This window comes from Myotis lucifugus, unplaced genomic scaffold (genome assembly GCF_000147115.1).
Source record: "Myotis lucifugus unplaced genomic scaffold, Myoluc2.0 scaffold_6, whole genome shotgun sequence".
NCBI lineage: Eukaryota > Metazoa > Chordata > Mammalia > Chiroptera > Vespertilionidae > Myotis > Myotis lucifugus.
The window spans coordinates 2802273-2829319 of NW_005871054.1; the positions used below are offsets into that span (position 1 = coordinate 2802273).

The window sequence follows — 27047 nt, forward strand, 5'->3', positions numbered from 1 at the left end:
CCAGCTTTAGCTCTGAGGCTTGGCTCCAACTCTTAGGCCTCGGCTGTTGAAAGCAGGTATCTGGTTTGTTTGGGTTCTATAATCGATACACTGTTTCAACTCCAGCTCTGAGATCCCGGCCTGCTGAAAGCAGGTTTCTGGGGTTTTGTTTAGCTTCTATATTTGTTACAATGTTTCAAACTGCAAGCTCAGAGGCCAGCAGCGGCAGGTGGGGTGGGGAACGCCGTCACTGAAGCAAGCAAGCCTCATGTTCGCTTGAAGCTGCCTGGCTGCTGGCCGCCATCTTGGCTGGCAGTTAATTTGCATATCGCCCTGATTAGCCAATGGGAAGGGTAGCGGAGGTATGGCTAATTACCATGTTTCTCTTTTATTAGATAGGATAGAAGATATATCGATTTCCAGATCCAGTGGCACAAAGACTTATCCATGCTTTCTTGTAAGAGTTTTATAGTTTTGGTTCTTACATTTGGGCCTTTAACCTATTGAGTGAATATTTTGTACATGGTGTGAGGTAAGGGTCCAGCTTCCTTCTTTTGCATGAAGGTATCCGTTTGTTTTAGCACCATTTGTAGAAAAGACATTCCCTGTTGAGTAGTCTTGGCATTTTTATTGAAAATCAGTTGACCATAGATACATGGGTTTATTTCTGGATTCTCAGTTCTGTTCAGTTGATTTATATGTCTACTCATCTGCCAGCACTACACTGTCTCTCATTGTAGTTTTGTAGTAAGCTTTATAATTTGACACCGTGAATCATCTTTGTTCTTTTTCAAAATTATTTTGGCTACTTTGGATCCCTTGAATTTCCATGTGAATTTTGGGATCAGCTTGTCAGTTTTGTTTTTAAATATATTTTACTGATTTTTTACAGAGAGGAAGGGAGAGGGATAGAGAGTTAGAAACATCAATGAGAGAGAAACATCGATCAGTTGTCTCCTGTACACTCCCCACTGGGGATGTGCCCGCAACCAAGGTACATGCCCTTGACTGGAATCGAACCTGGGACCCTTGAGTCCGCAGGCCGATGCTCTATCCACTGAGCCAAACTGGTTAGGGCAGCTTGTCAGTTTTTAAAAGAAATCAAATGGAGTTCTGAGAGGGTATGGAAAATCTGTAGATAAAGCTAAAAAGTATTGCCATTTTAACAATATTAAGTCCTCTGATCTATGAACATGGGATGTCTTTCCATTTATTTAGATCTTTAATTTCTTTTTTTTTCACTTTTTTTCTCTTTTTTTACAAACCCTGTGTTGAGGGCTGACTTTCAGTAGATCGCAGTGAGGGAGCTGCTCTGCTATGTACGAAACCCTGACCCAGAAGCAGGTCTTCTACGGATGGTTTAGCACCAGGTTCCCCATGAACGTGCATTGTGGGAAGGGCAAGGGGACGGCCTCCTTTCTGGCCGCACACCTTTTCTAAGGACAAGGGGTTCTCCGCACCGCACCCTGGTCCCGATGCCCAGCAGGGTTCTTTAATTTCTTAAACAATGTTTTCAGTGTGTAAGTTTTGCACAAAATCAGTGCAATTTCTGTATTCTGGTAATGAACAATGCAAAAGTGTGAAACTTAAAAAACAGTTCCATTTACAATAGCATAAAAAACCTAAATTCTCTGACTCTGTAACTTCAGATGTCTTGTACTTCACAGATTTTTATATATGATCAAGTCTGCTGTTGCTATTGTCCCATTACATTTTTATACTTCATTCATTGGTTTGTTATGTGTTGTTTTTCTGACTTCTGTTCATAGGTCACTGAGCTTCCTTAAAGGGACTATTTTGAAATCTTTATCAGACAAATCACAGATCTTCAACTCTTTGGGGTTAGTTACTGAAAAATTACTGTGTTTTTTTTAGTGGTCTAGGTTCTTTGATTTTTTTTCATATTCCTTGAAGTCTTGAGTTGCTGTTTTTTTTTTATTATTATTAAATCTTTATTGTTCAGATTATTACAGTTCCTCTTTTCCCCCCCCCATAGCTCCCCTCCACCTGGTTCCCACCCCACCCTCTGCCCTTAACCCCCCCCCCGTCCTCATCCATAGGTGTACGATTTTTGTCCAGTCTCTTCCTGCACCCCCCACACCCCTTTCCCCCCCGAGAATAGTCAGTCCGTTCCCTTTCTATGCCCCTGATTCTATTATATTCACCAGTTTATCCTGTTCATCAGATTTTTTATTCACTTGATTTTTAGATTCACTTGTTGATAGATGTGTATTTGTTGTTCATAATTTGTATCTTTACCTTTTTCTTCTTCTTCCTCTTCTTAAAGGATACCTTTCAGCATTTCATATAATACTGGTTTGGTGGTGATGAACTCCTTTAGCTTTTTCTTATCTGTGAAGCTCTTTCTCTGACCTTCAATTCTGAATGATAGCTTTTCTGGATAAAGTAATCTTGGTTGTAGGTTCTTGGCATTCATCACTTTGAATATTTCTTGCTACTCCCTTCTGGCCTGCAAAGTTTCTGTTGAGAAATCAGCTGACAGTCGTATGGGTATTCCCTTGTAGGTAACTGACTTTCTTTCTCTTGCTGCTTTTAGGATACTCTCTCTGTCTTTTGCTCTTGGCATTTTAATTATGATGTGTCTTGGTGTGGTCCTCTTTGGATTCCTTTTGTTTGGGGTTCTCTGTGCTTCCAGGACCTGTAAGTCTATTTCTTTCACCAGGTAGGGGAAGTTTTCTGTCATTATTTCTTCAAATAGGTTTTCAATATCTTGCTCTCTCTCTTCTTCTGGCACCCCTATAATTCGGATGTTGGTGCGCTTGAAGTTGTCCCAGAGGCTCCTTACACTATCTTGATATTTTTGGATTCTTTTTTCTTTTTGCTTTTCCGGTTGGGTGTTTTTTACTTCTTTGTATTTCAAATCTTTGACTTGATTCTTGCCATCCTCTAGTCTGCTGTTGGAACTCTGTATAATATTCTTTATTTCAATCAGTGTATGCTTAATTTCTAATTGGTCCTTTTTCATATCCTGGAGGGTCTCACTAGATTTCTTGAGGGTCTCACTAAATTTATCGGTGGTCTCACTAGACTTATTGAGGGTCTTACTAAATTTATTGGTGGTTTCTAGAAAATTCTTGAAAAACCTTTAAAGTGTGGTTTTGAACTCTATATCCAGTAGTTTGCTTTTCTCTATTTCTGTCATTTGTGACCTGTTTCTTTGTCTCTGCATTTTGGCTGCTTCCCTGTGTTGATAGAGTGGCTTTGTGTGCTAGGTGTCCTATAGGGCCCAGTGGCTCAGCCTCTCCAATTACGTGAGGTGGACACTCTTGGTGCACCCCTTTGTGGGCTTTGTGCACAGTCTTGTTGTAGTTAAGCCTTGATTGTTGTAGGTATCACTGGGAGGAATTGACCTCCAGGCCAATTGGCTGTGAGAATCAGCTGTGTCTGCAGTGGGAGAACTTCTGTGCTGGAGACACCCTTCTGGGGCAAGACTTGCTTCAGTGGGGCTTTGGTGCTCACTGAGTCTGCCCCCTGAGTGTGTCCTTTAGGGATCTGAGGAGTTGTAATCTGGATGGTCCCACTCTGACCACTGGGTACACTGGCTCTTGGATCTCTAAGGAGGTGCTAATTTAGCCTCTGCCTGAGGCTACCCAGCAGGAGCTTAGCTGTGAAGCAATGCAAGCTGCTGTGGGGCCTTGGGCCTTCTTTTGGATGTTCTGGGTTTCTCTGATCCAGCTGCAGTTTGTCAGTTAATTTTCAGATTGCAAAGGGCCTGGCCTTTCATATGCAAAAGCCTCTGAGCACAGCTTGGGTGGGGTGGGGTCTCAGGATCAACAGGGTGGAGCAAACAGCTATGGCTGCTCCTCAGTCCTGCCCTAAGAGGCCCCACTTCCCACTGTCCTGGCAATCGCTGTAAACACCTCTGAGAGAAAGCTGCCCTCGAGTCTGACCGATGCCAGACAGTCCAGTTTCTCCCCGTATGAGTCTGGGTCCTCAGAGGCTCGCCCAGAACTGGAGTTCAGAGCAGTCGGGAGCTTGAGATTCCCTCCTGATTGAAAAAGACAACCTGCTAGCCCTTTCCACGTGCGCCGCGTCCTCAGCTGCCAGCTCTTTCTGAGTGGGCCTTGTCCTCAGCTGCCAGCCCTTTCCGCATGCGCTTCCGTACCTCTGCACTTTACTTCCGCACCTCCTCTGAGTCTCAGTGTGCTTTTCTCTTTCCTTCTAGTTGTAGAATTTCCACTCAGCCAGCCTTCCTGTGGTTCTGGATGATGTCCGTTTTGTCTTTTAGTTGTATTTTTGAAGTGGTTGTGCGAGGCAGTGATCTCTGGTGTTTACCTATGCCGCCATCTTGGTTTCTCCGAGTTGCTGTTTTTATATCTGAATATTAGTCACCTTACTGACTGACTTTGAGAAAGATATACCTTGTGTCAGCTCTGTTAGGGATTGAGGCTTTTTCAGGCTTTTCTATGGATATACCTCCTCCACATTTCTTATACACCCTTGGAGGGAATTCTTAAGATTGTATGCCTTCTCTATATCATGCAAAGCTGGGTTGAGTGCTGGCAGCCTCTGATTTGCTTTCCCTACGATGGTGCTGAATTTTTAAGTTTTTGTGCTTTTTCCCACTCCCCTAGAGTTGGGACCCTTTCTGTACCTACCCAGTAGCTGTCTGCAAAGGCTTGCTCATGTTGCTCTTAGGAGTGCACCGGTGGTGCCAACCATGGGATGGGACTGTGTCTACCTCAGTGCTTTTCAACCAGTGTGTTGCAAGAATTTTTAAAACCTGACTATTTAGTCAGGGGCACTGACCTTTTTTCTCTTAGATTGTCAAAGAATAAATGAGAACAGCCAACACAATAGCCTTCAGGTGTGAATGAATCACAATTACAACTATTTTTTGTCAGATTGGCAAAAATATTGTATGTTTTTTGGTGTGCCACAGAATTTTAGTAGTTTATGTGTGCCATGAGATAAAAAAGGCTGAAAATCACTGGTTTAAATGAGCAATCATATTGTTATTTCTTGATGCATATTTTCAACTGTTGAGTTCCTCCTATGGAAGGTCTATTGGTCTTTTGACTTCTATGGAAGGAAGAGGATTAGCTGTTTTTTTTTTTGTTTTGTTTTTACTCTTGCCATGCCTTTCCAATTGTTTTTGAATTAATACTGTGTATTTGTTACTGGGACTATGTAAATAATATTTACTGCTAAGCCAGGCAGTATATTGTAGTTACACTTTTTGATTTACACCATTTCTTTCATCCCTATATTTAGTAGTTGCCAAGTTTATATGCATGTGTGTTGAGTTTCTGTCAGCATTTATTATAATTCCTCTAAAAGAGTAAAACTCGTTTTTAGATAAATCAAATGTAAATTATATGTTTAGTTTCCCCATTGCAGAACCATCTTACTTAGAGCCCTTTTATTCTCTTTCTCCTTTCTTTTTTTAAAAAAATATATTTTTTATTGATTTCAGAGTGAAAGGGAGAGGGAGAGATATAAACATCAATAATGAGAGTCAGCCCTAGCTGGTTTGGCTCAATGGATAGAGCACCGGCCTGGAGACTGAAGGGTCCCAGGTTCGATTCCGGTCAAGGGCATGTACCTTGGTTGCAGGCACATCCCCAGTAGGGGGTGTGCGGGAGGCAGCTGATCGATGTTTCTAACTCTCCCTCTCCCTTCCTCTCTGTAAAAAAGCAATATAATATTAAAAAAAAAATAATGAGAGTCATTGATCGGCTGCCTCTTGGACGCCTCACATGGAGATCGAGCCTGCAACCTGGGCATATGTTCCATCTGGGAATTGATCCGTTACCTCCTCATTCATAGGTTGACGTTCAACCATTGAGCCACAAGTGTTCTTGGGGTCTGTGCACAGTGTTCCTCCTTGTATCTTCCTATTATCCTGGAGATTCTCTTTATTTATTTATTTATTTTTTAAATATATTTTATTGATTTTTTACAGAGAGGAAGGGAGAGGGATAGAGAGTCAGAAACATCGATGAGAGAGAAACATCGATCAGCTGCCTCCTGCACACTCCCTACTGGGTATGTGCCGGCAACCAAGGTACATGCCCTTGGCCGGAATCTAACCCAGGACCCTTGAGTCCACAGGCCGACGCTCTATCCACTGAGCCAAACCGGTTAGGGCGGAGATTCTCTTTAAACATCAACTTTACCTAGAATGCTTTAATCTCTCTCTTTTACTCTTTTTAATGTCTGAATTCTTAACATTCTAGTCTTTGTCTAAAAATCACCTCTTTAGAGAATTTTATCCTGACTTCCCATTCTAAGGTGGGTTATGCTTATTTGGTACATAATAATAGCCTTGTTGGTTTCTTATTGGTATTTATCACAATATGTATGAGTATTATTTATTTACATATTTATGTTCTTCCTTTTCTTGGCTAGACTAAGTTCCATGGGGTGGGGATTGTTGCTATTTCATTCATTATTGTCTATGGCATACATAGTGCTCAACAAGTATTAATGTACTAGAGGCCTGGTGCATGAATTTGTGCACAGGTGGGGTCCCTCGACCTGGTTGGCGATTGGGGCTGTAGGAGGTTGACTGGCGGGGGGGGGGTGGGGGGGTGGAGAGGGAAGGGACCAATTGGGGCCATCAGGGCTGGCCAGTGAGGGTAGGGGCTGTGGGAGGTTGGCCTGCCGGGGGGAGGGGCTGTGGGAGGTGGCTGTGCGAGTGCACTGACCACCAGGGGGCAGCTTCTGCATTGAGCGTCTGCCCTCTGGTGGTCAGTGCGCATCATAGTGACCGGTCGTTCCGTCGTTCTGTTGCTTAGGCTTTCATATATGTAGATATATGATGACTTCTAGACACGGTGGAGATTTAAATGCCATGCGTTATGTTATCTTGGACTTTGTTTAACATGAAGTTGTCAAACTATGCCCATCATGCCAAACCTGGCCAGTTGGTCTTTTTGTAACATGGCCATACTCATTTGTTTACATATTGTCTGTCACTGCTTTCAAGGTACAGTGGCAGAGCTGCCTAGTTGTGAAAGAGACTTGGTGGCCTGCAGACCTAAAATATTCCCTTTCTGGCCCTTTATAGAACATTTTGGTGATCTCTGAATTTTTAAAAAATATATATTTTTATTGATTTCAGACAGGAAGGGAAAGGGAGGGAGAGGTAGAAACATCAACGATGAAAGAGAATCATTGATCGGCTGCCTCCTGCATGCCTCCCACTGGGGATCGAGCCCACACCCGGGCATGTGCCCTGACTGGGAATTGGACCCATGAACTCCTGGTTCACAGGTTGATGCTCAATCGCTGAGCCACGCCAGCTGGGCTGATCTCTGATTTTATACAAACATTGTACATTAAAAGACTTTACTGGACTATTAGATTTAACTTTAGGTTCCTTTTGTTGTAGTAGTAGTAGTAGTAGTAGTAGTAATAGTAATAGTAGTACATATTGTATATGAAATGCCAATATGTCAGTCAGGGAATTGAAGAGGGAATTTAATAAAGAGAAGTAATTAAATAGATGTTGAAGGTTTAAAGAGCAAAGGAACCCAGAGGACACCCAGAAAATGATGATGACAACAATGATGATGACTGCAGGAAACATCCATTCTCTCCTAAGGCTGGAGAAACAAAGGAAAGAGGGTTGTCTAGGACTTCAGGGAAGGGATGCGGCCTGCCTAATCCTGGTACTTCTAAGAGAGTGGTACCATGAGATAGGTTCTTAGAATCTGGAGCCTGACTGGAATCAATGCTGCTGCTGAGTGTTGCTTTCAGATATAGCAAGCTAAAGAGTCCTTGGTCTCTTTCTATCTTCCAGTCTTTTTCTAGTGTTGTGTAGGCACTGGAGGAAGATCTTAACAGGAAGCCAGCTGGAAATGAAAAATGTAACTTGTAACAGTCCCAGCCCCAGCATCACAAAACAGAGAATTGAAGGGTGGATTTGAAGTTGAGAGACAATACCAGAATAATTGCAAAATGTCTTCTTTTTTTCCCACTCAGAATTACATATATTAAAAATCTGTTAAGCTCAAATTAGTCATTAATTAAATAAACAAACCAAGATTTATTTGGTGAAAGCAAAAAATAAAAAGTCACCTGAAATATTTACATTTCTAAACTGGGCTTTTTAAAAAAAATGAAATATTGGCTTTAACATTGGTTTAGCATTATTTATTCATAATTAAAAATTTTCTTTTCTACTTTATTTTAGTATCAGATATAGAAGGTGGTGATGGACTGCAGCTCAGAAAGGAACATACTCTCAGAATATTTGCTTACATCAATTCCTGGACACAGAGGTATGTATTCTTAAGTATGTTGAAGACTACTTTGTGATTTGTATTTTAAATTTGCTTTGTCATCAAGTTTTCCTTTTAGGATATTGGGTTATATACCTTTAGTCATAAAATGACAATTTATCAATATTTATTAAATATCTTCTTTCTTACTCATGGTTTTGTTTTTAAAACATTAAAAATATAAATTCATTTTTTCTTTAACCCCCTTTTTCATTATTAACACATGTGGATGTGGTCAAAATTCTAAAAATTATTTTGAGATATTAAAAAATTGTTATGGCATAGCTAAAGACCTATAACAAACTTAATCCTTAAAAAAAATCACTAATGTGATAGATGACACTTTGACCCTTCTGGAAGCCACTTGCTATTTGTTCCTTTCCTATTATGTATACTAGATCCATTTAAAAATAATACATATAATGAAAAATATAGAGAATAAAATTTTAGGGAACACAATAATTAAAATAACCAAACTTTGTTTCAAGTATTTGCAAATTTTTGTTCAACATGATTTTAATTGGTTATGGCTAAATATTATTTTCTCATGTGTGCCTATCCTGTTTAAACTTCTTGGTTCTTCTAAAATTTTTATGGGTAGAGAATATTTGAGGTACTGTGTGTGCAATGATTAATGAACATATTAAATGCAGTGATAACATAAATGAACATCCTGAGGTACACAGAGTAGCTGATGATAGTTTATCAGAATAGTTTAATTTCAAAAAAGCATTTCCTGTGCAAAAAATACCTTTTCCATCTTTTTTTTCTTTTGTCAATAAAATTGGCAAAAAAGATTGTAGATTTTAGTTATTTAAAATTTATGTGTTGTCACTATTGGCATCTCTTCTGAGTCTCAATCTGAAATTTTTTTTGACTTAAGTTTAGCAATGGTTGTTGTTCCTTTCATTATGGGTAAAATAGATGATTGGATATCTTACAATACTAATATATTAATGCATTAAAATTCACATTAATAGCAAAAGGATTTGAAATGTCATTATTTGAGTCAGAATTTTGAATTTTTTGTCACTATATTTAGGTGGCAACATGTGATACTAGGATAAAACCATACTTTTAATTTCAGGATTTATAGTGTGCCATGAAATTCAGAGAAATGATATTTTACTAACATCTCACCACTGATTATTGGTGGAGCTGGGTAGGAGTTACATTTTTGCATTTGTAGTCCACTTTTATCTTAGATGTTTACTCTTAATCCCTGTATCAGGAATTTTTAGCTTGAAGTCTATGGATAGGAATTGTAAAGGAAATTTTGATATGCACAATTTTAGACATTAATTTGTAGGTTTCATCAGAATATCAAAGTGTTTGTCCCAAACTGTTAGAGATGCTCTCTGCCTTTATCTCATTCTGCTCCAGCATGTAGTGGTTAAGAGTATGGCTTTGGAGCTACATAGATGTGGATTCCAGTCCTCCTTTATCACATGTGTACTGGATGTTTATGACAAATTAAATAGCTTCTGTAAGCTGTAAGCTCCTCCCCATTTGTGAAATGGTAATAATAAAGCAAATACTATCTTGGGTTGTAAAGAAACAAAGTGCTTAGCATAGTATCTGACGAACTTATTAATAAACCATGTATTTTAGTTAAAACTATTAACGTTTATTTTAGGAAATGAAATATATATTGAAGAGTACATAGCTAAAGCGTGAGAAGTTGAACTGAAAACACAGTTTGTAATGTTTATAATTCTACTTACATGATAAGTTATGAAAAGTTTTTAGCTGGTAGTAAAAAGTACCAAAAAGCAGATGGTTACATTCTGTCATGCTGATAGAAGAGAGATAATAAAATAGTTAGGAGCGGCCGAACCTTGGGACCCGGCACCTGAGCCAAACCCTGCCGGGCTACTGCTGGGCCATATCGTGGCCTCGGGGATAGTCACTCAGGAGATATTAGATATATCTAAGAAGTCTACTCCTTGCTTTGTGAACTTCTCCAGGCTACAGCAGATCACAAATATTCAAGCTGAAATCAATCAGAAAAACCTGGAAATTGAACTTCTAAAACTAGAAAAAGATACAGCAGACATTGTTCATCCTTCTTTTTTGGCTCAAAAGTGTCAAACTCTGCAAAGCATGAATAATCATTTGGAAGCAGTGCTAAAAGAGAAGAGGTCGCTCAGGCAAAGACTGTTGAAACCCATGTGCCAGGAAAACCTGCCTATTGAAGCAGTTTATCACAGATACATGGTACATTTGCTGGAGTTGGCAGTGACTTTTATTGAGAGATTAGAAACCCACCTTGAAACAATTAGAAATATTCCTCATTTAGATGCAGATCTAAAGAAAATGAGCAAGGCTTTAGCCAAGATGGATATTTTGGTGACTGAGACAGAAGAACTGGCAGAGAATATACTCAAGTGGCGAGAACAAAAGGAAATTTCCTCTTGTATCCCCAAAATATTAGCTGAAGAAAATTATCTTCACAAATGTATTGTAACACCATAACGCCTTCTTTATCTTTACTTCTAAAGTTTATGTCCAAACTATTAATGCCAAATGATACAACTTGTTCAATTAAGCAAAAAAAAAAAAAAAAAAAGGCAGTTGGATCACAGTGCTTTGTGCTAAAATTTTTTGCCTGTTCTCCTGTCCTTATTCCCACCCATATCACCCAGTTTCTTTTTTGGGCATCAGAAAAATATTGTTGCCTATATTAAGACTAAAAGCCTGGTGCATGAAATTCAGGCATGGGTGCATTCCCTAGGCCTGGCTGGTGATCGAAGCGCTGGTCGCCGTCTGCAGGGTGGTCGGTGGGGTGATTGGGTCCTGCTTTCACCCGCCTTGTCCTGCCACTGCCTGCTCACCTGCTCCACCATCCTGCCATGGACCCGCTCTCGCTGGGGCCCACCGGGGCTGGCAGCACCTCCACTGCCACCTGCTGCCAATGCCTAGTTGCCAACGCCCACCATGTTCCATGCCGCCCCCTGGTGGTCAGCACATGGTCAAACTCCTGGTCGAGGGGCAATGCATATTATGCTTTTATTATAGAGGATTGTGAGTAAATGGCTACTCATAAAGCAGTTATTCTACAAAAGAGATTTTAAATTTGGGGGCCCATGACAGTGGAAGCCCATAAATATACCTTAGTGCATTAATGAACCCATGGCATTTGATATAAAATGTTCTTTATAGGTTTTCTGGGAGGAAAGTGATAACAGCTTTCATAAGATTATCAATGGTCAAGAATAATTTTTTTAATGTATTGAATATAGGTAAAATAATTTTTGCTTAAAAACAGTATGTTAAGAATTTAATAATTTATAAGCATCACAAACATTTTAATATTTTATATTCTTTTTAAAAGATGTAAACTCCTGTTTAAAAGATACACTTATAAAAATCAGAAAAGTACAGGAAATTAGAGTTTGAAAAAGCACGCCGCCATCCAGAGTAAAAACTAACTTTTTGTTTTGTTTTGTCTAACCTAGGTATGAGATTGTGAACAGTACAGTTTAAAATTTTACAAAATGTGATTTTACTACATGTCTGTTGGATAATCTGATTTTTCACATATAGTCTACTGTGATCAATCTCTGCATGTCATCAAATATTTATGTTAGCATTTTACATTATTGTATAGCAGCCCAGCCAATGTGGTTCAATGGTTGAACCATGCACCAGGAGGTCACTGTTTCGATTCACCATTGACCTTTGCACCAGGAGTTCTCTGGTTTGATTCCCCATCAGGACACATGTCCAGATTGTGGGCCGTGCAGGAGGCAGCTGATCAATGTTGATGTTTCTCTCTCTGTGAAATTAATAAAAACATATTAAAGTTAATTACTGTATAGCAATCATACAACTGCCACTCCTTTGTCTTGTTTGCAAGATCAGGAAAGTTATGTATGTTGGTTTAACTGTTAACAGATTATCATTATTTAATTTTATTAATATTGTAATTGGGAATGGTATGAAAGGAATACTAATTCAGAGAATGGGAAGAGCAGATTATGGGAATAAACTGAATATACAAAAGAGCGTACAAGGGTCTGAAAGGAATATCATGGTTGACAAATGCATTGATAACATAAAGCATAATCCTTCCTGTTGGAAGTGTTGCTAGTTTTTTTTTTTACTTGTTCAATGCTTATTATAAAACAGGCTTAGGTTTATATCTTGTAAATTTTATTTTCCTTAGCAGGCAGTCAAGGCTCTTTGTTGTCTCCTACTTACCTACTTTTTAACTATTTCAAAAATTCTCTTCTAAAAGAATTCTGGGTCCCGGCTAAGATGAGGTTCTGTCAGATCTTTATATTTTCATTATAAAAATTACAACATTCATACCTGTCATTTGTGCTTAAGTGTTTGAGGCAACTGCTTTTATTTTTCATTGTTCTAATAAAATTTTCATTTTATTTTATTTAATATGTCTTTATTGATTTTAAGACAGGAAAGGAGAACTAGAGAGAGATAGAAACATCAATGAGAAAGAAACATTGGCTGCCTCCCACTGAGGATCAGGCTCCCAACTCGGACATATGCCCTGACTGGGAATTGAACCAATGACCTTTTTGTTCATGGTTCAGTGTTCAACCACTGAACCACCTGCTGGGCTAAACTTTATTTTTTAAAACGGTTTTGGAAGCTGTTGCTTTTGCATAGGTTAATGTGTGTTCTCCACTGCTTAAGGCTCTTTTATTTTGGCATTTAAAAATTTGACCAGTGGGATATTGATATTGACTGTTTAAAATAGTATTTTTCAGAAATTAGCTCATAAATAAAATAACTTTTATTGAGGTAGACTTCTGTGGATCAATAATACTTGCATGTATTCAGCTGCACCACGCCAGGGAAAACGTTAGGTCCATTATTTTTTATTTTTAAACTAGAGGTCCGGTGCACGAAATTTGTGCATGGGTAGGGTCCCTAGGCCTGGCCAGTGATCGGGGCCGATCGGGGCCTTCCAGCTGGGGCCTTCCTTCCCTGGCTACCAGCCAGGGCCTTCCTTCGTTCCATGCCGTCCCCTGGTGGTCAGCGCACGTCATAGTGAGTGATAGAACTCCCGGTTGAACTCCTGAGGAGACACTTTGTATATTAGCCTTTCATGTATATAATATACATTAAAATTAAACTAAATTTTTATCTTTTATTTTGCCCTTGACCAGAATCGAACCTGGGACCCTTTAGTCCGCAGGCCAAGGGTCTATCCACTGACGCTCTATCCACTGAGCCAAACTGGTTAGGGCAAAAATAGTTATTTGTTTTTAAATATATTTCTTTGTTGATTTCAGAGAGGAAGGGAGAAGGAGAGAGAGATGGACACATCAATGATGAGAGAGAATCATTGATTGGCTGCCTCCTGTACGCCCCCTACTGGGGATCGAGCCCGCAACCCAGGCATGTGCCCTTGGCCAGAATCGAACCTGAGACTCCTCAGTCCGCAGGCTGACGCTCTATCCACTGAGCCAAGTCAGCTAGGGCTAAACTAAATTTTTAAATCCTCAACCGAGGAGATGTTTTTACTGATTTTTAGAGAGAGCAAGAGAGAAACATCCATGAGAGAGAGAAACATTGATTGGCTACCTCTCTCATGTGCCTGACTGGGAATTGAACATATAGCCTAGGCATGTGCCCTGACCAGGAATTGAACTTGCAAATTTTTAGTGCATGGGACAGTGCTCCAATAAAATGAGCCAACAGCCAGGGGTATCCATTAGGATATTTGTTGTTAGATGGAATTATAGAATGCAGGTTAAAAATAATTTAATTTTGATATGTAGGTTTCTTATGATTGTTTAGTTACTATTTTTTATTTTATTAATTGAAGCTATGTATTTTATGGTAGGCATTTAGAAATTTTTATTACACATTTTCAAAAAATATGTCTTTATTAATTTCAGAGAGGAAGGGGGAGGAAGAGAGAGGGAGAAACATCAATGATGAGAGGAAATCATTGATTGGATGCCTCCTGCACACCCCCTACTGGGGATCGAGCCCGCAACCTGGACATGTGCCCTTGGAGGGAATCAAACCTCAGACCCTTCAATCCGCAGGCTGACGCTCTATCCACTGAGTCAAACAAGCTAGGGCTCATTGCACATTTTTAAATGTAAGCATACTCCACCTAGGTGGGCAGAATATAACTCTTAAGTATAGGCTGGTAAAAACAGGGGTAGGATTGAGAATAACATAAGCTCAGATAGTGGAAGGGTATGAATGATATGGTATATAAATGCAAAGTAATTGGTGTATAAATTAATAGGAAAAGCCTGTCTTTTAAAAAAAGTCAGTGTTTTCCTATTTCCTCAGCCCCATTTTTATTTTCAACTCTTTCAGATGTTGGTTTTGATATTAACCTATATATTCTAAAACATTATTTTGGTACTAGAGGCCTGTTGCATGAAAAGATTCGTGCAATAGGCTTTCCCTTCCCCTGGCTGCCGGCACCGGTTTTCCTCTGGCACCCGGGACCCAGGCCTTCACTTCGGCTGGAGCCGCCTTCAAGCCTTCGCTGGCCCGCCTGGCCGCCCCGGGCCGGGTCGCACACGGGCCACCTGCCGCCCTGGGTCGCAGATAGCAGGCTGGATGGCGGCAGGGCAGGCGGGATGGCGCTGTCCTGCCCCTCTGCCCCAGGTGGCAAATAGCAGGCCCAGATGGCGGCGGGGCAGTCAGGATGGCGCTGTCCCACCCTGCCTGCAGTATGCAAATTAGCTGCCATCTTTGTTAGTGGTTAATTTGCATATCATGCTGATTAGCCAATGGGAGACATAGTGAAGGTATGGTCAATTACCATGTTTGTCTATTATTTTGGTATGACTTCATCTATCAATTTTAGGTGTAATCATGATATTCCTTTTCTGATATATAAAGAGGTCACCCTTACTCTTCCTTATCCTTTCAATAAAGTTATATTAGTTGTTAGGGTAGTTAAAAAAATAAAAATACTGCTCAGTGAGGAGCCAATAATGGTTCTTAGGTTCATTTTATATCTTAACATGATATAAATTCTTATTTATCTGTTGTCATTTTTTAAAAAAAAATATATTTTATTGATTTTTTACAGAGAGGAAGGGAGAGAGAGAGATAGTTAGAAACATCGATGGGAGAGAAACATCGATAAGCTGCCTCCTGCACATCTCCCACTGGGGATGTGCCCGCAACCCAGGTACATGCCCTTGACCGGAATCGAACCTGGGACCTTTCAGTCCACAAGCCGACGCTCTATCCACTGAGCCAAACCGGTTTCGGCTATCTGTTGTCATTTTTTTGGTTTCCTAGAGTTTACTGGTTTTTTCATTTGATTAATTTTCTAGGTGTGGATCACTAATTCTTCCCACACTCTCCAACTTTTCTTAGTACTAATTTTTACATTTTTATAAATCACTAAATGATCTATTTTCTTCTTTTCTCTGATCTCCCCAGTCTTCTTTGGCCTTTCCTATTCCAATCTGTATTGATTTCTTACTAAGGTTACTAAACAGCTTTCTTCTCTTCACATCACCTTTGAAATTTCATTTGCTTTTCTGTTGTACTGGATCTCCAGTTTCTGGGATTCCATGTTGTCATCTCTATTGGTTTACTTCTTTGTTTTTTTCTGAGAAGAGTGCATGGGAAACAAATGTATTTTTAGAGCTTTCAAGGCCTAAAAATGTCTGTTCTACCCTTATTTTTATTGATAACCTGTTGGATACAGATAGCTAGATGGAAAATTGTTTTCTGTCAGGACTTTGAAAATATTGCTGCATTGTATTCTAGATTCCAATATTGCTTTGAAGAAGTACTAGCTATTTTTATTCCTGAGCTTTTCCTTGTAATTCTTCACTCTCCCTGAAAGCTTTTAGGATCTTTGCCCCTCCTTTATTTCAGAAATTTCATGATATGTGTTTTGGTGGGCTTTTAAGTTCTGAAATTAAAATAATCTCATAATTTCCTCACATCTAGATTTTTTACTGTGTCTTCTTGGAATTATATTAGTCAGCTGATTGTACCTCTTTTCCTTCCCATTCTTCCCATTATCTTTCTTTGTCGACTTTCAGAGAGGTTTCTTTAGTTTTACCTTCTGAACTTTGTGTTGAATTTTACAAATTGCTATAATTTTAATTTATTATTAAATTGTGAATGTTGTATGTGCAAAAGCTATCTATAATAATAAAAGCGTAATATGCTAATTAGACCAAACGTCCTTCCAGATGACCTTCTGGATGAAGCCAGGGCTGCGAGGGAAGCCTGGGTCCCTGGTGCCAGAGGGAAGCCGGTGCTGGCAGCTGGGGGAAGGAAGGCCTACTCTTGCACGAATTTAGTGCATTGGGCCTCTAGTATATAATATATTTGTACACATTAAAGGGCTCTGTTTTGTAATTTGAATGCATTAATCTTTTGTTTCAGCAGCCCATTATCTTTTATGTCTCTGAGGATATAAATTAATTAAAATCTTTTATTTCACCTTTTTCTTTATGCATTTTATCTACTTCCTTTGAAATTAAAAAAATATTTTTATTGATTTTGTAGAGGGAGAGAGAGATAGAAATATCAGTGGTGAGAGGAAATCATTGATCTGCTGTCTCCTGCAAGCCCCACACTGGGGATCAAGCCTGCAATCTGGGCATGTGCCCTGACCGGGAATCAAATAATGTCCCCCTGGTTCATAGGTCAACGTTCAGCCACTGAACCACAGCAACTGGGCTGAATTTCTTTTTACTGCTTGTTTTGATCTGGCTTTGGTGTTGAAGCTTTTCCTGGAAAGTCTTATTATCCTTTTCTGTCCTTTCATGGTTAAGAGAGGGCACTGAAAGCCTGGCTGGTGTGCTTCAGTGGTTGAGCACTCACCCTTGCTTTTGAAACCTTTATTTCACTTCTTTTCTTTCTGCATTTTATCTACTTCCTTTGAAATTAAAAAAAATATATATTTTTATTGATTTCAGAGAGTAAGGGAGAGAGAGAGATAGAAGCATCAATGATGAGAAAGAATCATTGATTGGCTGCCTCCTGCACATCCTCCACTGGGAGATCGAGCCCCCAACCTGGGCATGTGCCCTGAGTGGCAATTGAACCGTGACCTCCTGGTTCATGGGTTGGTCCTCAACCACTGAACCATGCTGGCCGGTCTCATTTTTATTTTTTAAGATTGATTCCACAGTCAGTTATCAAGCAGTTTAATGCTCATTTCCTGACAGTGAATTTTTATAGTAAAACTAGAGGCCCAATGCACGAAATTCGTGCAAGAGTAGGCCTTCCTTCCCCCAGCTACCAGCTCCGGCTTCCCTCTGGCACCCTGGACCCGGGCTTCCCTCACAGCCCAGCTTCGTCCAGAAAGTGGTCCAATCTAATTAGCATATTATGCTTTTATTATTATAGATGGACTGGCTTTTTGGCTTTCTTAATCCAAATCTGACTTCAAGGTTTTTTGTGGGGGAGGGCATTTTAGAATATTTTCACAAAAGAAAGGTATTCAAAGGTATGGTCCTTTGAACTTGGTTTTCCTGAACCTAAAGGAAGAAGCTTATTCGTCAGGAAAAAACTTTATTTTTCTTATATAAATTGCAATATTATAGAATTTTAAAACTGGAGTAGGCCTTAGAAGTAAAATCCCTTTCATTTGCTACTGATAAAATAGGCATGATGTATCATTTAGCTTTTTCTGTGTAGTAGATTACTCCAAAAGTAGTGTTTTAAGGCAATAATAAACATTTATTATCCTCACAGTTTCTATGGATAGGAATTTGGGAGTGGTTTTAACTAGTCAGTTCTGGCTTGGATTTCTCATAAAGTTATACTCAAGATGTTGGTCAGGTTAGTCATCTCAACCTTGTGTGGGGCTGGAGCATATTCCAAATGGGCTCACTTTCATGATTGGCAAGTTGTAACCTGTTGTTAGTGTGAGACCTCAGTATTTTTCTTATGTGGACCTCTTCTCTCTTTGAGTGTCTTACAACATGATAGCTGGCTTCCCACAGAGTGAGTGATCCAAAAGAGAGCAAGGCAGAAGTGGCAATGTCTTTTATGACCTACTCACAGATGTCATACACTGTTATTTCTGCCACATTCCATTCTTTAGAAGAAGCCAGTCATTAAATCTGGTCCATATTCAAGGGGAGGAAAATTGGCCTTCACTCTTTAAAGGGAAGAGTATGTGGCCATACTTTAAATCTGCTACACTTGAAGAAATGTGATTATTTCTACATGGTCATACAAGGAGTTGGTGATCTATTTGGACTACAATATAGATGTTTTGATAATATAACTAGGTGAAAATTGTAATAGTTACCTAACTGTCATTCATTATTGGATGCAATTATTATAACCTATTACTTGTGTATCACTTGTTGATTCAATAGACCCCTTTGATTATTTACAATATGCTAGGCATTGTGCTACTAACTAAACTAAGAAAATTAGACAAGTGTATTAATTACTGACTCATTATTTACATTTATTTTTATATGTTGTTTTGTGTGTGTGTGTGTGTGTGTGTGTGTGTGTGTGTGTGATGTTCCTAAACTCTTGCTCTACCAAATAGGGTAGGAATGCTCCTCCCAAGTAGACTTCATGCGAATTATTAATTTTTAAATGTGGGCTTTAAAATTGACAACAAAACCATTTATGTAAAATAAGCAGCTTTACTAATAAGGCATATTATTATAACCTGTTTCCTGTTATTTACTGAGCATAAAATGAGTACTTGGTTCTTAGAGAAGCAAAAATATTTGCCACAATTCTTATGCTTAAATAGTTCTTTGTATAGAAGGACAGGTAAATGCCTACATAAAATTGAGATGATAGCTGTCAACTTAATACGGTGACTTTTTTTTTATTTAATTTTTTAAAAATATATTTTATTGATTTTTTACAGAGAGGAAGAGAGAGAGATAGAGAGCTAGAAACATCGATGAGAGAGAAACATCGATCAGCTGCCTCCTGCACATCTCCCACTGGGGATGTGCCCACAACCCAGGTACATGCCCTTGACCGGAATCGAACCCGGGACCCTTCAGTCCGAAGGCCGACGCTCTATCCACTGAGCCAAACCGGTTAGGGCTAAAGTACCAGTTTTTGATGTGATGCTATCTAAAGTTATTATGGTGCTACTTAATCAGAAAGGAGGAAATAAAACCATTTAGAAAAATGTATTTTAGTATTTTCTTAATTTTTTATATTGTTATATATAATTGTTACTTCTCTAGGAAGTATTGATTAATTTATTTTTTCCCCCTTACAGGCAATGTCTATGCTGCTTCAAGGAATATAAGCATTTGGAGATTTTTAACCAAGTAGTGTGTGCACTTATTAACTTAGTGATTGCCCAAGTTCAAGTGCTCCGGGACCAGCTTTGTAAACATTGTACTACTATTAACATAGATTCCACGTGGCAAGATGAGAGTAATCAAGCAGAAGAACCACTGAATATAGAAAGAGAGTGTAATGAAGGAAGTACAGAAAGGCAAAAATCAATAGAAAAAAAATCAAACTCTACAAGAATTTGTAATGTGACTGAGGAATGTTCTGATCCTTTTAGTTTATGGAGTACAGATGAGAAGGAAAAACTCTTACTATGTGTGGCAAAAATTTTTCAAATTCAATTTCCCTTATATACTGCTTATAAGCATAATACTCATCCTACTATAGAGGTAAGTAAAAATAAGTATTGTGAATTTTAAGTAATACTATGTTAGTATATAGTTGTCAGTTTCTAAGTTATGAATATAAAGACAGTTATTGATGGAAAAAATATAAAAATTACTATTATAAAAATAATTCCAGTTTTCTTTAGACTGTTCCTGTAATAACTTATATTGAACATTTGTTCATATTCCTATTAAGGAAGGATATATACATTGAAGTCATAAAAATTGAACTGTTCATTGGTGATCTAAACATTTTGCTGATGTGGATCTATGCTCTATTGTTAGTCTTTCAAAAGATAATGATTGGGAAAAAGAAGCACATAGAATTTTGAATTTCATTCTTAGAGGTATAGGTAACAGAATTTGAAATGGTCTTAGTCAAAAAAGTAACTGTTAGTCTCTCTATATATAAAGAGCCAGGGTTTGTAATGTCCAAAACGACCGAAGGGATGACCAAACGCCAGGCTGTGTGCTCAGCAGGCTCAGGTGGGTGGGGGCTGGCGAGTGGGCGGAACTGCTGACCTCTGGAGAGAGAGAGAGAGAGAGAGAGAGAGAGAGGCAGGGCTGATCAGCAGCTGCCGTGGCTGCTGGTGAGGCCCGCCGTGGCTGCTGGTGAGGCCCGGAGTGAGAAGCAGGGTCTGATCAGCAGCCTCTGTGCAGCTGCTGATCAGCCCTTGCCTCTCTCCGGGTCTCGCCAGCAGCCACGCCCCCCTCCCCAGGTCAGCAGTTCAGCCCGCTCACCAGCAGCCTGTCAGCCCCACCTCTCTGATCAGGCCTGGAGACGCTGGCATAGAAACTGACCAATAAGAACCTAGTCTGGGTGAACTGCTAAGGCAGAACCTAAGGTGGGGCTGAGGAGGGGTTTTAAGGGCAACAGCTGTTTGGTGTAAGATGTAAGAAAGTGGTTCAATTTTTTAATGACCTGTTTGGCAGTATAGTGCATATGGCTGGCTATCAGTCCAGATATAGGGATTATGTATTTTTGTCTGCCAAGAGCATCTCCTCCTGCTGAAAAAGGCTTTCCCCCCCTATTTAAGCAGTCCTATCCTACATAATCTATCTAATAAAAGGGTAATATGTTAATTAGACCGGGTCGACCGGCCATATTCGGGACTTCTGACTTCCTTCCATGGTGGGGGCGGGGGGGGGGCTGAGGCAGAGGCATTTAGGGGCGATCAGGCCAGCAGGGGAGGGCAGTTGGGGGTGAGGTCAGGCAGGCAGGGGAGAGCAGTTAGGGGCGAGATCAGCCCGGCAGGGGAGTGCAGTTAGGGGTGATCAGGCAGGCAGGTAGGTGAGCGGTTAGGAGCCAGTGGTCCTAGATTGTGAGAGGGTGCAGGCTGGGCTGAGGGAACCCCCCCTCCCCGGTGCATGAAATTTGTGCACTGGGCCACTAGTTTTAAATAATAGTATTTTCTTTTGTAACGTAAGATGCTTGACTCATTCTATTAGTAATATTTTTATAAGCCCTCCTAAAGAGTTTAGTAACTCATCTTAGGTTTCTAATTTAGATAATGACATTTCTTTCTAAATGTAGTGAAAATTGAGATAGTTACGTGGCAGTGCATAATATTAGTGGCTTAAAACAATAGTGATTTATTATTATTCATGATTCTGTGGATTGGCCTGGCAATTCCTTTGCTGGTTTTGTGTGTCTCATTTATGCAGCTGCATTTACTTTTGAGTGTTTTATGGTCCAACTTCCTTTCTGACTTTTGGTGCTGGCTGTTGTCTAGGCTGGGCAGCAGTCGCCAACCGGTGGTTGCCCGCCATGTTCCATGCCGCCCCCTGGTGGTCAGCGCACATCATAGCGATTGAGCTCCCGCTCTCCTGGTCGAACTCCCGAGCAGACAGTTTGCATATTAGCCTTTTATATATATAGATCATTTTTATAATCCTCACCTGAGGATGTTTTTTTAAATTGATTTTAGAGACAGCGAGAGAGAAACATCCATGTGAGAGCTAAACATTGATTGGTTGCCTCTCATATACACCAGGGGTCCTCAAACTTTTTAAACAGGGGGCCAGTTCACTGTCCCTCAGACCGTTGGAGGGCCGGACTATAGTTTAAAAAAAAACTATGAACAAATTCCTATGCACACAGCGACGGCAAAAACACCCAGCGGGCCGGATAAATGTTTTCAGTGGGCCGCATGTGGCCCGCGGGCCACAGTTTGAGGACCCCTGATATACACCCACCCAAAGTGTATGGGATGATGCTCCAACTAACTAAGCCACGGCAGCCAGTACTCCCCTTAATATTTTTGAAGGATGATTAAAAATCTTAGATGGTTATGCCACCGTTTATTTAGCCATCCTATTGATACCTAAGTTGTTTCTAATTTTGAGATGTTAAATGAATAATTTCAGTGAGTCTGATTACATATACATTTTCTAAATTTTTTTTCTTAAATTTTTATTGACTTCAGAGAGGAGGGGAGAGGGAGAGAGAGAGAGAAACATCAATGATGAGAATCATTGATTGGCTGCCTCCTGCATGCCCCCCACTGGGGATTGAGCCCACAACCCCAGCTTGTGCCATTGACCAGAATCAAACCCAGGACCCTTCAGTCCACAGGCTGATGCTTAATCCACTGAGACAAACTGTGCGTGTGTGTGTGTGTGTGTGTGTGTGTATTTTATTGATTTCCGAGAGGAAGGGAGAGATAGGAACATCAATGATGAGAATCATTGATTGGCTGCCTCCTGCATGCTCCCCACGGGGGATTGAGCCCACAACCCTGGCATGTGCCATTGACCAGAATCAAACCCAGGGCCCTTCAGTCCACAGGCTGACGCTCTATCCACTGAGCCAAACTGTCTAGGGCTAGAGTAATTCTTCTAAAAACAGTTGAAATGGTTTTGAAACTGTGCTTTGGAATTCTCTAAGTTTTATAATGTGCTTTCTATACATAAAATTTAACTACCCAGAAGCACACTCATCCATTGTTAGTGAGAGTATAAGCTGGTAAGGCCATGTTGGAGGGCAATTTGGCTATGTACATCAGCATTTAAAATGTGCATTCCCTTTGGTCCAGTTCATCATTTAGTCAATTATCCTAAACTAATAAAAAAGATGTGTGTGTGTTTGTGTGTGTGTGTATGTATGTATGTATATATATATAAAAGAATTACTCTAATTCTTTAAGGAAAGATTTTTGTTTAAGAAGGTAAATAATGTGTAGTACATAGTATAGAAATACTTATTTGGAGAAGAGTTAACATATACTTTAGAACTCAGTCGTATTAGCTTCAATTAGGAATACCACTGTTCATGATGAGAAGCAATCGCAAAATCTGAGTTTTTATAAAATCAGTCTTTAAAAAATTGTATTTTGTAAGGGTTGTCATTAAGTAGTGTGACCTAATTGTATTTACTTTTTTTTATACACTCAGGATATATCAACCCAAGAAAGCAACATATTGGGGGCATTCTGTGATATGAATGTAAGTTTTTGCCTATTTTCATTCTCAGTTTTATGGAAAATTTTGTGGTGGTCCCCCTCACCCCCATTTATGTGTTTTGAGTTTATTTTTATGTCTGATCAGTATTTTTCCAGTATTGATAATAAAATAAAAATCATTCCTGATTTAGTTTTAAAATAACATTTTCTTTTTTCCCTCAGGATGTAGAAGTACCATTGCATTTGCTTCGTTATGTATGTTTGTTTTGTGGGAAAAATGGCCTTTCTCTCATGAAGGATTGCTTTGAATATGGAACTCCTGAAACTTTGCCATTTCTTATAGCACATGCATTTATTACAGTTGTATCTAACGTAAGTGTTATTTGGAATTGGTTTTACCCTTGAGTATAATGTCTAGATTTTAATAGCAAATTTTATGTACAGAAAAGGCAGGTTTTGAGTGATTTGTATGTAGAATAACTTTTTTTCCCACTATATTTAAAAAAAAATTGAGTACAGAAGCCTCCTTACAGTATTTTTTTTTTATAGAAAGGGTCAAGATCTCTTTTATTTAATTTATATACTACCTTCTTATACTAACAAATAACCAGAATTAAAAAAGAATTTATTAAAATCCAGAAAGCACTTCTGTGGTGAATAATAATACTGTTTCAGTTTCTTAGGGCAATTGTGACAAAGGTACCATAAACTGTGTGACGTAAAACAATAGACATTTATTCTTTCATGGTTCTGGAAACTAGAAGTCATAAATCAGGTGTCAGCAGTTAGTTCCTTTTTTTGGAGGTTCTTAAGAAGTATTTGGTCCTGTCTCACAGCATCTGGTAGTTGCTTGCAATCCTTGATGGTCCTTAGCTTATATAGAGATGTATCACTGCAATTTCTGCCTCCATCTTTACATGGCTTTCTCCTCTGTGTGTTTGTATCCAAATTTCCCTCCTCTTGTAAGGACACTAGTCATTGAACTAAGGTCTACCTTAATCCCATGTGACCTCCACATTACTTGATTATATCTTTAAAGCCTTCTTAAAATCTTTATTATAATAAAATTGAATTTGTATAAATAATTGAATTTAAGTTGAATAGGTAAATTTAGCCATTTACCTCTTATCTGAAATAATAAAAGGCTAATATGCAAATCGACCAAAAGGTGGAACGACCAGTGGCTATGATGCGCACTGACCACCAGGGGGCAGATGCTCAACGTTGGAGCTGCCCCCTGGTGGTCATTGTGCTCCCACAGGGGGTGTGCCTCTCAGCCAGAAGCTGGGGTCATGGCTGGCAAGCGCTGCAGTGGTGGCGGGAGCCTCTCCCACCTCTACGGCAGTGCTAAGCTGTCAGTTGGACATCGTCCGAGGGCTCCCGGACTGTGAGAGGGTGCAGGCCGGGCTGAGGGACCCTCACCCCACAAGTGCACGAATTTCGTGCCCTGGGCCTCTAGTCTGAAATACAAGATAGGCAGCTATGCAAAAAAAGAAGATTTTAGCTTTTCTTGCCTGGGTTTTTTTTTTTTTTTTTTGAACTGGGAAATTATCAGCAAAGAAACTTATTTTATCAAGTTAAGGTTCAAATCTGATAATATTCTCAGCCTATGCATTTATTTTAATCTCAAAAACTTGCTTCAGCAGTTCTTAACTAACACTGTTTAGCAGATTTCTCAGTTTTGCACAAATATTACTCCACTACTATATGGATCCATTCTTAGTAATAATGGCTGCAGTCACAGGAGAAAAACAACAAATTTCTTTGAGTATGTTGTTTTCTTACTTTTTTTGGGCCTTTAGGTTTTCAGCAAAAGCAGCACAGGTTAGAGAAGTAGAATGTAGCGTCCTCATAGGTGTTTCCCCACTGTCATCCAGGGTGAGTTATGCTTGGTTTTAACTTACAGTATCCTATCTCAGCCCTAGCTCTTTGCTTGAGTTAGTCATCTCAGACATACTAAACTACCTTTTATTAAAGAATCCACTAGAGCCATGGGATTTATTTCACTAAGAAGTATAAATGAGGCTTAATAAAGAAACCTCATGAATATATGCTTTAGAAAACAAATATGAGAAGTTATTAAGAGATGTAATCAGAGATATAAACTTGTAGTGGTTATAGCAACACATCCAGTGGACATAGTAACAGTTGTAGAACTCTGAGTCCTAAGACTACATTTACAAAAATACTAGTAAGGACTATTTAATATCAGAACTTAAGCTAGAATACATTTTCTCGTATTTCTATACTAGACAAGGAGAGTAGGTTGACAGTTCTGTCAAGTTTTAATTTCTCCATTTTTTGTCAGAACTAGCAGAATACTACCTGCTTTTCTGCTATTATAGGGGAGCATGGAACAATTTTTCTATTTACTGAGTTTTTAAACATGTACTTAGTAGGGCTACTAGATTTACCAACAAGAGGGGGAAAGAACAAAACTTCTAATTCTTAGAGAGATTTCTGATGGAAGGTATAGTACTATCTCGTTGTTTTTTTGTTTTTTTTTCCAACCTTGTTTGAAACTAGCCCACAAACTACAAGCACTGTGAGGCCAGCTTCACTATTACTTTTCCTCCTTTACACCCAAGATCGGTGTTCAGATCCGATGGGAAAGGGAACCGGAGGGTCAGGTTGTTTTCAACATCTAACTTTACCTTATTCTAAAACATAGGGGCAGCAACAAGCTGGTATCCTCTGCTATGTCATTATCAGACACTGCCAGGAGACATGGAGGCAATCTACAGAAAAAAAGTGTGAAAGCTCTAAACCAAAAAGTTGATTCAGTACATCCACCTGCATGGACCCAGGTGGAAGGCTCCCAAGCCCAGGTCCAGAGATATAGGAAAGGCGAGTGGCAGCTGCAGGTATTATGCTGACCTGAACTGTCAAAGTCTCTCCAGGTTGCTCTTGCATGCAGTTGGAGATATCTCGTGGTTTTAATGACTAAAGAGATTGACAACCATTTCAGAGGCATATTAGCCTCTTGGATATTTTTTGAGAAGTACTGTGTAAGTCTTTTACCTGTTTTTCTTTTAAATATATTTTTATTGATTTCAGAGAGGAAGGGAGAGAGAGAAACATCAATGGGAGAGAATCATTGATTGGTTGCCTCCTGGACACCCCCCACTGGGGATACAGCCAGCAACCCAGGCAGATGCCCTGACCGGGAATCAAACCGTGACCTCCTGGTTCATAGGACGAAGCTCAACCACTGAGCCATGCCGGCCAGGCAGTCTTTTACCTGTTTTAAAAATCAAACTGTCTGTGTTTTTTTTTTTTTAATTAAATTTTTATTGTTCAGATTATTACAGTTGTTCCTCTTCCCCCCCCCCCCTCTTGAAGTCACTTTAGCCGGTGGACTTAGAAAAAAGTGAATTGACAGCCCTGAAGAGGCTTTTTTTATGTACTTTAATCTTAACTAGGTCAACAATTGCCTGCTGACTTAATTATAAGTAATTATGCCCTCATAATCCCAGAATCTCTTAGGACGAAAAACATCACTATAAAAACAACTAAATAAAGGAACACCAGATTATAGAGGAAACAGTCCGAATCATAGATCATCAACAGCACTAAATGGAAGGATGTTTATCCCATAGAAGGACGCGACATTAGTTCGTCATCATGGGTATCATGATCGCACGACACTAAATTGAAAGATAGCGATAAAGATAGATGTAAGGTGAATAGAAAGTATAAATCGTATATTCCATTCGTGAGATTAAAGATGTACTCTAAAGTGACCTAATAACGAGGTGATTGTCAACTACTCCCTCCTACCAGAGATTTGATCATGGAAGGTAATCTATGATTCGTCCATCACCTTG

The 27047-nt window shown here is 39.5% G+C and overlaps 1 protein-coding gene, 2 non-coding genes and 1 pseudogene across 5 annotated transcripts in view; 2 read left to right on the forward strand and 2 right to left on the reverse strand.

Annotated features, from left to right (window-relative positions):
- The first annotated feature begins 411 nt into the window (after nt 1-411).
- USP34 (ubiquitin specific peptidase 34) overlaps nt 412-27047 on the forward strand; it is a 210883-nt gene continuing 184247 nt past the window's right edge. The window contains exons 1-5 of the mRNA XM_014446966.1: nt 412-436; nt 8141-8228; nt 19414-19822; nt 23213-23263; nt 23443-23592. Coding sequence (XP_014302452.1) covers nt 427-436; nt 8141-8228; nt 19414-19822; nt 23213-23263; nt 23443-23592 — 708 coding nt within the window. The 5' untranslated portion in view covers nt 412-426. The remainder of the gene's footprint in view (nt 437-8140; nt 8229-19413; nt 19823-23212; nt 23264-23442; nt 23593-27047) is intronic.
- LOC106695034 lies at nt 10062-11439 on the forward strand (annotated as a pseudogene). Of its 2 annotated transcripts, XR_002826902.1 has the most exons (2): nt 10183-10304; nt 10438-11439. The product of XR_002826902.1 is annotated as an HAUS augmin-like complex subunit 2 pseudogene, transcript variant X2 (transcript). The 2 variants fall into 2 exon arrangements; XR_002826901.1 differs by having other exon boundaries at nt 10062-11190.
- LOC111824231 lies at nt 25731-25847 on the reverse strand. The gene has a single exon (XR_002827302.1). It is a non-coding gene; the product is annotated as a small nucleolar RNA SNORA61 (small nucleolar RNA).
- Nucleotides 26055-26186, reverse strand: LOC111824229. Its single transcript, XR_002827299.1, has one exon. It is a non-coding gene; the product is annotated as a small nucleolar RNA SNORA44 (small nucleolar RNA).